At 43.3% G+C, this 12795-nt stretch overlaps 1 protein-coding gene across 1 annotated transcript in view; it reads right to left on the bottom strand.

The window, feature by feature from the left end:
* Nucleotides 1–10147, bottom strand: part of Sppl2a (signal peptide peptidase like 2A) — a 28667-nt gene extending 18520 nt beyond the window's left edge. Inside the window, exons 1-8 of the mRNA XM_013510290.1 lie at nucleotides 10085–10147; nucleotides 6586–6705; nucleotides 5449–5631; nucleotides 4727–4816; nucleotides 4176–4309; nucleotides 3220–3368; nucleotides 801–897; nucleotides 60–161 (exon numbers count right to left, since the gene is read on the bottom strand). Of these exons, the coding sequence (XP_013365744.1) occupies nucleotides 60–161; nucleotides 801–897; nucleotides 3220–3368; nucleotides 4176–4309; nucleotides 4727–4816; nucleotides 5449–5631; nucleotides 6586–6705; nucleotides 10085–10132 (923 nt within the window). The 5' untranslated portion in view covers nucleotides 10133–10147. The remainder of the gene's footprint in view (nucleotides 1–59; nucleotides 162–800; nucleotides 898–3219; nucleotides 3369–4175; nucleotides 4310–4726; nucleotides 4817–5448; nucleotides 5632–6585; nucleotides 6706–10084) is intronic.
* Between the last annotated feature and the right edge of the window lie 2648 nt (nucleotides 10148–12795).

Raw genomic sequence — 12795 nt, 5'->3', positions numbered from 1 at the left:
AGGCAGAGATAAAGTAATCCATCCTTGAACCTACAACAGAATACACTGAGTGTTCATACCTATCCTCATTTCGAAAAACAGCCCAAACAACAGCTACTGCTATGCACAGCGCAGAGAGAAAAATAAGTCTCACTTCAATGCTTTTGTCACGACATGCAATCCTAAAAAAAGATGAAATAGTTAAGCATATGCAACATAAAATACAAGATAAAAGACAAAGCTCACTTGATTTGATATAAGAAATGCCAAACATTAACTGATTTTAAGAAGCAGTTATATATCAACTAAGAAGTTTTGGTTTTAGATGAAACAAATGAGACATAATGATCAATCCGACAGGAACTGTCTGTGCTGATGGAAACGTGCTGTCCGATACAGTAGCCACCAGCCTCAAAAGAGTAGCCATAAAACCCTTGAAATACATCTCAGACCAAGGTACCAAATTTTAAATGTTAAAAAATTTTATTTAATTTTCATTAATTGAAACAGCCTAAAGAAAAAAAAGAAACAGCCTAAGCCGGGTGTGGTGGTGCACACCTGTAATCCCAGCACTCGGGAGGCTGAGGCAGGAGGATTGTCGCAAGTTTGAGACCAGCCTGGGTTACAAAGTGAGCTCAAGGCCAGCCTGAACTGCATAGCGAGACCCTGTCTCAAAAAGACACACGCACACAAAAAAAATTGAAACAGCCTAAGGTCCAATGTATCTTGGACTGTACAGGCTTAAGACAACACTTGCTTTTCATTGCATGGTATTACATTCAAAGGCCAGCACCATGGCCCTCTCCATAAGAGATACATACGCGCATTTTCCACAAGGTATCTTCTGAACCAGCGCAGCCAGACAGTTGTAGAGGCTCATGGCCGATGCTACGCAGAAAATCCCTATCATAACATAAACTAGAAAAAAAAGACATGAACTCACATAACAGGAAGATGGGAGAAGAAAACAGTACACAAACAGAATTCACGCTTTAGCTTTCTATAGTGGATCGTAATACTTTCAGTGCAGTGACTGTATTACTGTCTTAGTTACTAAGCTGAAAATATTTAGAGTTTCCTGAATGTGAATTTTATGTGTTGTTTTAGTTTCATGAGAGATTGGTAGGATTCCTTAAGGGGCTGAAGGTGGCTCTACATTTTCTGTCATTCAGTAATTCAAAGTGATGTGTCTGTTAAGGATTTCAATGAAATGAGTTATCGATATTTATCAGTTTAATTTAAATCTCAGGAACAGAGGGATTAATAAAGCATTAAGAATCATCGTTAAAAATGCAACTGTCGGGTGTGGTGCCGCACACCTGTAATCCCAGCACTCAGGAGGCGACAGGAGAGGATCACTGTGAGTTCGAGGCCAGCCTCTGCTACATAGTGACCTCAAGGCCAGCCTGAACTACACAGCGAGACCCTGTCTAAAAAAAAATTCTTTCCTGAGCATTCTCAAAAGTTTCAAAACAGAAACAAAAAGTATAACTAAATTTTTAAAATTCTACTTGATTTCAGGAAACTAACACTCTGCTACATAGGACAGGAAGAGACTAATCTAGACAGACTAACTTAGGGACAGCCACTTTCTGATTGATGGTGTTGGCTACATCACTTTTCTATCCCTTTGGTTCTCGTGTCCGAACTATAAAAGGTCGTAACACCCAGGATGGGTCACAGGAGGAGTCGGGAGGTGATGTGCACAGGTGCCGGGAACATATGCAGCACACACTCAGCTGTTTGCCACGTGCGGCTCTTCTGGTCCTTGGTGGTGTGCCACGATGTGAGCAGAAGTCAGCCACAGACTGCCAGGTTGGTTTTGGTGAGTCATTTACCAAAACTGCCCAACCCAGGTTTTAATATACTGGTGGAAACTGTGTTTCTTGAGGCCCTACCAGGGTTTTACTGCCTTGTTCACCATCGCACCTTAGAAAATGGTTACACGGGGGAAGCAGCAGCCGTGCTCCTCGTTACTTTCCCAGCCACGAAGTAGCAAAGGAGCCTTAACGATTAGTGAACACATTAAGGCCGGCAGCAGGGCCAGCCAGAGGAACCATTCTGAGGAAACAAAATCTTGCCACACCACAGCAAGTTTTGCCAGCGTCATAACTAAATCTTCTGTCCTGGGATCACTGTGAGGGTGTCTGATCTTCTTATAGCAAAAATTACATTTATAAAGAGCATCAACCTTTTAAATAACAATATATTTGAGGAAATAGTGCATCAAAAATTAAAATATGCTTTAGGATAAGGTGGAGGACTTCTGTGAAAGACAGAACCTATCACCTAATCCAGGCCGAATAACTGAAGGCTGACTACGCAACTCCGAATCAGTTGCTGGACGCTAGCATCACACAAATACCGTCCCACTCAGCCGCAGACGGAAGTGAGCGATACCGCATAACTGAAAGCTTGGGAATACGCATAGATCCAGTTTGCAAGGTTCTGCCACAGGACAGGAGAAACTGAACAGTAAGCTGAAACACATCCTAGGGCTTTTGTTTTCTTGTCCAGAGATTTATGGTAACGTGCTCCAAACAAACACTGTAGCCGTTAGTGGTTTTTACAGAGGGTTTTTGCTAATTCTCACAAGGTGCACTCTGCCTGTCCCTGGTCTCCCTCCTGTTCATGCCAGGGACAGCAAATCTCCACCCTGTCAGGACACTCATCAGGCTGTCTCGAGGTGCAGTTCCTGTCTCTGGCGTCTAAAGGGAAAAAGAATCCGTTGCTGTCTAGACTGCAGGCAGCTACCTGTGTGTCTTCACAGACAGTATGATGCTAAGTGCTTGCACAAGGAGAACAAAACCCAAGCAATACAACATCTTGATTTGTAAACAGACAAGAGGATGAAATATACTTTGGGGTTAAGGAGAACCATAAATCAGTAACTTGAATCAACTTTTATCTCACGCAACTAAATATAGCCATCAAAAGTCCTCGCGCTGCAGCTTCGAGGCCGGGCTATCGCTGCTTGTCAGCGCAGTGGGATATCTGGGGGCCAAGGTCGTTCTCTCAAGTCACCCGTGAGTGAGTGTTCCTATCTCAAAACACAGTACAGTTTTAATCAGATTTTATTTTTAAATCTCAGAGTAACGGAGACTTCATACTTCTGGCAACTTCACCAAATTATTTACTTAAATATTCCAGGTAGAACGAAAGCTTTGACGGAAAAGATACTTCAAAGTAAGTGAAAAGAATGTACACTAAAAGGAGCAAACGTAAGCCATGGCTTCTTACCCAACCACTTGTAGAAGAAATAGAGCAGGACCATCATAACACAGCAGATGACCACAAATATCACAACCGTGAGAGGGCTGAAGGTTAAGTACTCCTCTTTCTTCTTCATTTCTCTGTCTTCAGTATCCGTCACTGCCTTCATGCTTTCCCTGCATAGACACATGCAGGAACTTTACCAAATCTCCACCACGTGCAGTTCTTTTAAAAATCTACCTGCAAGTCAGATGTGGTAGCACACACCTGTCATCCCAGCACTCTGAGGCAGGAGGACTACAATTTCGAGCCCAGCCTGTGCAACTTAGCTAATTTTATTTTATTTTTGTTTTTCAAGACAGGGTCTCACAAGTATGGTAGGTTGGCCTGGAATTCATGGTGATTCTCCTGTCTCAGCCTCCCATGTGTTAGAATAACAGGTGTGCACCACGACACTCTGTCTCAAAGACAAATAACAACCCCCCAAATCTACCTTTAACACCAATTTAAATTTATTTCTTATTACAAAAGTAATGTACTATACAGCTGGGTGTGGTGGTGCTTGCCCATAGTCCCAGCGCTCAGGAGGCTGGGGCAGGAGGATCACTGCAAATTTGAAGCCAACCTGAACTACACAGCAGGACCCTGTCTCAAAAACAAAAAGTTTATTTCTCTCCACTGCTCCTCTGCTCCCACACCACTGGTCTCGCTGGGGAATACTGCCGGGGCTGGCTGGCCCGTGAGGGGGGGGCCCGGGGATGGGCAGGGGGAAGTTGTGTAGAGACACACAAGCATGTCCCCTGAAACTCTAGCGCTGGATGACGGGCCACTAGCAGACACTCCTTTTCTTTTTAAATTTTGGTCTTGTTGGCATTATATGCTGAGGCTAGCTACAATTTTAAAATGTCATAAATGATTATGATGATTATAAAACAATGCTTTTAACCATTTATCACAAAACACAGAAGTTTAATTACACTCACAGTTCAATTTGGCCACTCCAATAGCCTCCTAATGCCACCGTGAACACAGCAATTACAAAAATAACCACCATGGTGTAGTCAAAGTTGGGCCAGGACGGAGAATACATTTTCACGGTGATGTTACTTCCCAGAGTCTGCAGGGAGAGCGGGCAGTGAGACACAGGCGGGAGTTTACCGGAGCTTGCCCGAAGCAGCTGGCATTTCACTCTGGGCAGGACACTACCCAACGGGCAGTAAAGAAGCCCCGACTGCCCAGGGAATTCTCTAGGCAAAGCGCACGCTTTGGAATGTAACACCTCGAGAGCTCAGCGTACCCCACCATCACATTTTGTTCAGGGTGTACGACAGATATGAAACACGACACAAGAGATTTTAAAGGAACTCAAAATAAATAAACGTGCTGTGTAGAGTCCAGCATGTCACTGTACCAAATGAGAGCAACTTCCCAAAGAATTTAAGCTCCTCAACAGCAAATAGAACATATATAATAACCAAGACTAAGCATGAACGGTAAAGGTGCACTCCACAAACACACGCAAAAACAGCCTTACCTGCTCCATGTCTCTAAAGTCTTTGTGATTTATAAATGCAATTAGTATTTTCCTATCAGGAAATGCAGATATGTTCCAGGAAGAAGGAAACTAAGAGAAAAATAAATGTATCATGAAACCTTATTATATAATACAGTGTATATACATTTTTTTTTTGTCTTTTTGGGACAGGGTCTCCTATGCAGTTCAGGCTGGCCTTGAGCTCGCTCTGTAGCCCAGGCTGGTCTTGAACTCACAAAGATTCTCCTGCCTCAGCCTCCAGAGTACTGGGATTACAGGCATGTGCCACGATGCCAGGCCTTTACACACATAGTCACAGAATAAAAGAAATACAAACTATTCTATTAAGTATATACACTGTAGTCTTCTTCAAGTTATATAGCCAAGTTGCAGGTATTTTTCCTTTATAGTTTATAAATTCTCAGGTGGAATTCCTTAAACACAAGCTGACGTATTCCGTAGGTGGCATCGTATACCGCACACGCTGTTCACACAAACCTACCATACACGTATACGTGTATGTTTGCTCCTAACAAGGTTTTCTTTAAATAGGGCAAAAACAACAAAGTTTTCCAATTGAAACCCCTCCGAAATGCTACTGGCAAGGGAGCCTCCATCAGGCTGTTCCAAACTGAGCCCCTCAGCCACACACAGAGACATTAATTCAATTCCTGAGAAATCCGACGTCGTGACTTTGAAAGCGCTTCAGTTTCGTCACTCACCACAACACTGTCATTGGCCACCAGCAAGGCTTCAGCACCTCCCGCCTGGGCGACACTGGCTTTCTGCAGGAAATGGCAGGGTCCCCACCGCACGACGACGGCTTTGCTCTTTATGCCATCGGGAGGAATTTCAGAAAGGTTGCATAGGGGTGTTGTAGTCAGGTTCATCAAACCCAAGGAAGTCTGGAAATAAGAAGTATCTCTAATGTAACAAAGATCGTATTTCTCCTAAATATGCTCAGTAACAAGGCACCCATACTGGCTTAATAAAATGTTCTTTTAGGGGCTGGGGGTATAGTTCAGTGGTACAGCACATGCTCACTGTAGAAGGGGGCCTGGGACCAAAACTAAAATTAATTTTCTTTTACATTAGAAATTTATGATGGGGGGTGTGGTGGTGCACATCTGTAATCCCACTACTGAGGTGGCCAAGGCAGCAGGATTGCAGGTTTGAGGCCAGCCTGGGCAACTCCGCAAGACCCTATCTCAAATAAATTTAAAGGGGGAAAGGCTGGGAATGTAGCTAAATGGTAGGGCTCTTGCCTGGTATATGCGAGACCCTGGGTTCAATCTCCAGTACATAAGTGCATACACACACACACACACACACACACACACACACAGAAAGAGAAAAAAGAAAACACAGTTATTTTTATGACAAACAACCAAGCTTAGAGGTAGTATTTAAAAATTCTCGGGGCTGGGGATTTAGCTCAGCGGCAAAGCGCCTGCCTGGCAAGCGCAACGTCGTGAGTTCGGTTCCCGGTACCGGTGAAAAACCAAAAAAAAAATAAATAAATAAAAATAAAAATAAAAATTCTCTAACATGCCAGGCATGGTGGTACATGCCTATAATCACAGTACGCGGGAAGCTGAGGCAGGAGGATTGCTGAGTTGCAGGCTAGCCTAGGCTACATTGTGAATTCAAGACCAGCTTGATCTACCTAAAAATAAATAAATACATAAATAAATATTCCCAAACATGCTTTTCTCATAGAAAAGTACGTTATCAATAAAATAATAATTATTAATCACCATATATCAAAACTAGTTCACACCTAAAACCTAATTATCACTCCTTCTCACCTTTCTGATATACTAGTTTTTATAAATAAATGCCAGCTGAGCTTTACTTACCGCATTTTCTAGGGTACTTGGAAGCTCCTTCCAACGCGGGTTGTACAGCATGCAGTAGTCCTTAGACGGCGAGGACGGGCCACTTCCGGACGCGTGCAGGATGGCTTCCTGGGCAACTGTCTAGGACGTGAACAATAACTTTCAAAATGGCAATAATGTGTCTTTTAATAAAGCTATTTATATATACAAGTTTGATCACAGCTTGTCAAAAGGGTAAGTCTTCTAATGGATTGATTTCTTGTTTTGGGAACTCAAAAGATGGCCTGGAAATACTCAAACTACACATGTAGTCCAGCACTCATGCGGGGAGGAAGACGGGTCACTTTCTCACAGGATCAACAACCGTGGCCCTTGTGATAGGGGCCATAGCCTGGAGGATTCCTGCAACCACATAAGAACGTCACCCCGCCCTCACAGCCCCAGATTCCGCTTCCCAGTCTCCCGTGTGTGTTGTCAATGCTCTACAAAAGGGAGGAAGGGGAAGGGGAGGGGAGAAGGAGGGGGAGGGAAGGGAGGGAATGGAGGGAGGAAAGAAGGAGGGGGGGGGAGACCCAAGCACTTGAAATCTCTCATCCTGTTACTTTCTATATTCTACTAAGCTGGAAAAAAAAGGTGTATTATTATTTTAGAAGAAAACCATCTGGAACTTGAAATAAATTATTTTCCCTCAAGTTTTCAAGGTTCTGCAATTATCTATCTAAAAAGACCAATCTGGAGTCCAAAGGGAAGGAAAAGAAGGGCTAGAATAATTTTCTTTCCTTGTGCTCTCACTTCCCACTCCTGGGAAGAAAAGGCAAAAAAGGTGAGAAGACACTGGAGCGAACTTGTCACACGGGGACGGCCCACTGCAGCGGGGAGAGCGTGACGGGGAAAGCATGACGGGGAGAAACGCCCTTAAGCATTTACGGCCCCAAACCCCATTCCCTTCAAACCTGAGGCAGCACAGGTCTTCCGCTCTCCTCCTCAAGAAAACCTTTGTCTAAAACCGTAAGGAAGACTAAAAGAGCCTGCCTGACAAGTGAAGATCACATGCTAAGCCTCTGTCAGCCTACCCACACGTTAGGATGAACCACGCGAACTGCTAATATTTGACCATTTCTGATCTATAAAGTTGGTAATTTCACGCAAGTCAACCAAAACTTGGTTGAGTGAGTCTGGAGATGTTCTAATCTGTATTCTCCCACCTAGAGGGTCCCTTGAACATTTTGGATGGAGGGCTTTCTGGCATATTTGGTGGTTTCCTTTGCTTACAGATCTAAGCGAGTATAGGCAATCCACAAGATACAATCAAGTTACACAGAATAATCAGGTAAGGAAATTAGATGTGAAAAAGAAAAATGTAGCTTTTTATTTAGCTATATACTTGGTGGGGGGCTGGGGATTTAGCTCAGCGGCACAGCGCCTGCCTGGCAAGCGCAAGGTCATGAGTGCAGTTCCTGGTACCGGAAACCACCCTCCTCCCCCCCCAAAATATACTTGGTGGCCATGAACAAGAGCGGGGAGGAACTGGTGTTACGTTCTTACTAGGTTAGGGCCGGGGATGTAGCTCAGCAGCACAAGCGCCTGCCTGGCAAGCGCAAGGTCCTGAGTTTGATTCCCAGTACTAACGAAATACATTCTTGCTAGGTTATCATCATACATTTATCTGATTCAATGTCACTGATGTACACTTGAGGGCCCTGAGGCTGAGAAGACACTAATGAGCCTCCCTAAGGTCGTAACAGTAGAATCGTCTGTCGTCCTCTCTACAGGAAGCAATCCTTATGCTTACAGATGAACAGAAAGAGTCATTAAATGCAAGCTAAAGATTTCGGAAACACTTCATAAGAGAATGGGTTGCCTCACTGCATCCAAGAGTTCCGTCACCGACGCTGCACTTGGTCATCTGGTTAAGAGGTAGCTGCGTGATTTCTACTGTAAATATGCCCTCCGCCCACCGCCCGGCCCCGTTACTGGTAAGAAATCAGTCTGCGCCCCTGCGTGAGGAGCCCAACCACCTCACCTGCAGGTTCTGGCCTCCACAGTGGGCCCTGCCTGTTTCATTTTACATAATTACACTGTAGGTGGAAATGGTGAATTTTTAAAAATGCTGTCATTCCTTCTGAACTAACTGGTATTCTTTTTAAAAAGGTTTTACTCCCTACCCTTACCACAGTATCACTAGAAATTCACTGATCTTTTTATAAAAAATTGATTTGATTGGTACACATTAGATATACATAATGATCACACTCATAGGGAATTTGTACTTGTAAGTATCTTGATTCTTCTTTTTCCCCCCATTCCCGGCCCCTCCCTTCAGCCTGTCTTCTCCTTCTTATTTACAAAAGCTGTTTCCACTTTTTCCTTTCTATTCTTTTTTTTCCCCCTTTCCCTTCCTCCCCACCCCCTTTCCTCCGTCCCCTTCCCATTTGAACGTTTTCTTCCTATTTCCCAATATCCATCATCCATTTTGGTCCTCCCCAATCTTTTTTTAAAAATTCAGTGAGGGGACTGGTCGGGTGCAGCTCCAAGGTAGAGCACTTGCCTGGCATGCTGGAGGCCCTGGGTTTGATCCCCAGCAGTGGGGAAAAAATAGGATCCTCTGAGTCATATCCTACATAGAGATTACATGAAAGCACAAATATACATTCATAAGGACATTCACTACAGCGTTGCTACAGCAAAAAAATAAGCGGTAACACCAATAAGGGGCCTACCTAATATGTAGCGACTCAAACAGTAGCTGCATACTACGTTCATAATATCCGCAGTGAAAAAGCAAGTTCGAGAGAGATTCACAGCACTCCTGTTTCTATACAGTACTGACCCCCATCACCCCTATATGTATCTGTGGGTATGAGCTTGGAGAAAGGTGTAGAGAGAATCACAAAGAGGCTAAAAAAAAGAGAAGTGAGAGGGAAACAACCCCAAAGGTGCGGGTACCAGACGGGAGAGCGAGGGCTGCGTGGGGGAGGCCAGTTTGCCTGGGTTCGATCCCCAGCACCGTAAAAGCAAACCAACAAAAAACCAAAGATTGGAGTGAGAGACATTAATAAAGGGAAAACACTCACACAGGACTAAAGGTATGTACAAAGTTCTTTCTTATCCTCACAATCAAACTCTTGGTAGTTTCTTTAATGGATAAAACACATATATGTTTTACACACAGAGGGTCATGGTCCACATACTGCTCTGTAGCATCTCCAAAATTTAAGTTGTATGTATACTGACATATTTATACTACCTCTTTTTACATAACTGTATAATATTCTGTTATTTTTAGAATTATAAAAAACGAAAGAACTTAAACAAAGCTTAAATGTCCAATGAAGTACCAAGATGTCCAAAACTAAGGTATACTACTATAAATAGGGATTATAATATTTTCTACAATTGTAGAAAATTCATCGATGATAAAAGCAAAACTTGATATTGGAGTTACTAAGACAAAACACAAATTTTAATGAAAGACTAGTATACAGATGAAAGCACAAACAGTTGGGAGTGCTCTACACACCTGTAATACCAGCACTTGGGAGGATGAGGCAGGAGGATTGCTGCACATTTGAAGCCACTCCAGGCTACCCAGTGATTTCAAGGCCAGCCTGAACTACCTAGTGAGACCCTGTCTCATGAAAACCAAAAAAAAAGAAAAAAAAAAAAGCACAAAGATTCATAATTCTGGGGTGTTTATTATTGAGTGTGGAGCACGTAGCAAATTTCATGAGCAAGCTGGCACTCCCACACAACTTGAACATTTCTACTACATTTTTAAGCACTTTGGTAAAATCTCTCATAGCTTCAAAAATCCAGTTCACAATATATTTTATGGTATAAAAGTTTAAGTTATAGAATTAGAGGCCTAGGATAAAAGCCCAGTTTCACCTAGTACTGGCTATGTTCTAAGTCATTTAACCTAGTTTAAGTTACTGGGCCAGGGATATAGCTCACCGGCACAAGCAGCTGCCTGGCAAGTGCAAGTTCGATTCCCAGTATCAAAAAAATAAAAAATAAATAAGTTACTACCCTTAGCTACAGTTGACACGAGGATTAAATTAGAGGATGCAGTTATTTACACATATTGAGCTCTTAATAAGTGGAACTATTATTAATGATACACCTGGCACCTTGCCAAGTACTCGTACAATGCAAAAGAAATACAAAAATATTCGGAAGAGTAGTTGTTAGGAGTCGGTGGGATGTGGGGTAGGGGAGTGACAGATGAAGGGTATGGGCTTGCTTTCTTTGCCTTTTGGGCGTACTGGGGATGAACCCAGGGCCTCCCGTATGCTAGGCAAGTGCTCTACAACTGAGCCACATCTCCAGCCCTCTTTCTTTTTCAGTACACCACTTTTACAGCAGTTTTAGGTTCACAGCAAAACTGAATGTAAAACAGACAGCTCCCATATATGCCCTTATCCTACCCATGCACAGCTCTCCCACAATAAACACTCTGCCCCAATGCTACACACAATGGACGAACCTACATTGATGCATCATCACTTGAAGTCCACTGAGGGTTCACTCCTGGTGCTGCCCATTGTTCCAGTCTGGATCTTCGATATCTCCCAAAGGCACGTATGGTAAAGACTTGGTTGCCAGCCTGTGGCACTATTTAGGAGATACGGCGTAGTAGAAGGAAGCTAGGTCACTGAGAACAAGCCCTGGAAGAAGACATCAGGTCCCTGGCCCCTTCTCTTTCTCTGCTTCCTGGTCACCATGTGGTGAGAAGTTTCCTCTGCCATGTATTTCCTGCCCCAGGCCCAAGGGCAACAGGGCCAAGCAAACATGGACTGAGACTGTGAGTCAAACTACCTTTCCTCCTCTGAGCTGATTTTCTCAGGTATGTTGTCACAACAATGCAAAGCTGTCTAACACAGAAAATTAGTACTGAGAAGTGTCACTGTCGCCATAACTATACTTGATGAAGCCTTTGGAACCAGCTTCCCAGAGAAGCTTGGAAAAGTTTGAAGAAATAGCCAGTGGTGGTGCACACCTGCAATCCCAGCACTCAGGAGGCTGAGGCAGGAGGATCATTGCGAGTTCAAGACCAGCCTGGTCTACAAAGTGAGCTGAAGGCCAGCCTGAGCTGCATATCAAGACCCTGTCTCAAAAGGACAAAAAAAAAAAAAAAAAAGTTTGAAGAAATAGGTGAGAGAAAGCCCAGAATGCTAGAAGTAGAATTTAAAAGGTGATTCTGGTGAAGGCTCTCCTAACCTAGAATGTTGACAGGAATGTGGACAGTAAAGGACAGGCTCATGAAGTTTCAGAAAGAAATGAGGACTCCACCAGGAACTAGAATAGAGACCATTCATGGTACACTCTGGCAAAGAACTTGTCCACATTTTTTTCCTTCTCTGAGACTTTGTGTAATGCTGAGTTTAAAGCTGACTGGGCGGGGATATAGCTCAGTGGCACAAGCACCTGCCTGGCAAGTACAAGGTCCTGAGCTCAATTCCCGGTACCAAAAAATGAATAAATAAATAAAGCTGACTGACTAGTTCAGTGGTGGTGAATAAGTGGCACACATGCTGCAGCAGGCTATTTGTATCACTGAAAACTCTAAAAGGTTTGCCATCACTGGACTAGTTTATCTGGTGAAGGAAATCTCAGGGCAGCAAAGTATTTAGGCAGAGCATCAGTATTGCTAGCTGCTTTTAGTCAGATGTACAGTGAAAATCAGAAGCAAAAAAACAGCAGACAGATTTGAAAAACTTGTAGTTTGACTAAAAAAGGAGCCCATTTAAAATAGCCACAAAAAAATAAAAATAAAAATAAAAAGTAAAATAGCCACAAAGGAGAATGCAGTTGTTAAGGAAATTAATACCATTAAAAAGAAGTCAAGTGTTCTGCACCAGGGTAATAGGAAAGATGTCTCAGGGCATCTCAGGAATCAGCAGTACTCCATCTACCACAGGCTCAAAGGTATAAAAGTATAACCCTTCATTTGAGAAGAGAGACTCAGGATACACTGCTTACACAGGACCACCTAGTGAATTGTTTCTCAGGATTTGTTTTTCCACGTTAAGCAGTCAGGATACTCAGAGGCTGCTACGGCCATGGTTCAAGTGGGTCCAGGTACAGCTCCTGTAGAAGACCTTGGTCTTTTCTACATGCTGTTGGTTTTGCTGGTATTGAGAATGCAAAAGTTAATGCAAAAGCCATACAAGCCTCCACAGAGAGTTCAAAGGAAAGTCTAGGACAGGCAGTGTGTACAGGGATGAAGTC

Source organism: Chinchilla lanigera, unplaced genomic scaffold (assembly GCF_000276665.1).
Source record: "Chinchilla lanigera isolate Chin_1 unplaced genomic scaffold, ChiLan1.0 scaffold00008, whole genome shotgun sequence".
NCBI classification, from domain to species: domain Eukaryota; kingdom Metazoa; phylum Chordata; class Mammalia; order Rodentia; family Chinchillidae; genus Chinchilla; species Chinchilla lanigera.
This window is presented reverse-complemented; position numbering and strand designations above follow the sequence as displayed.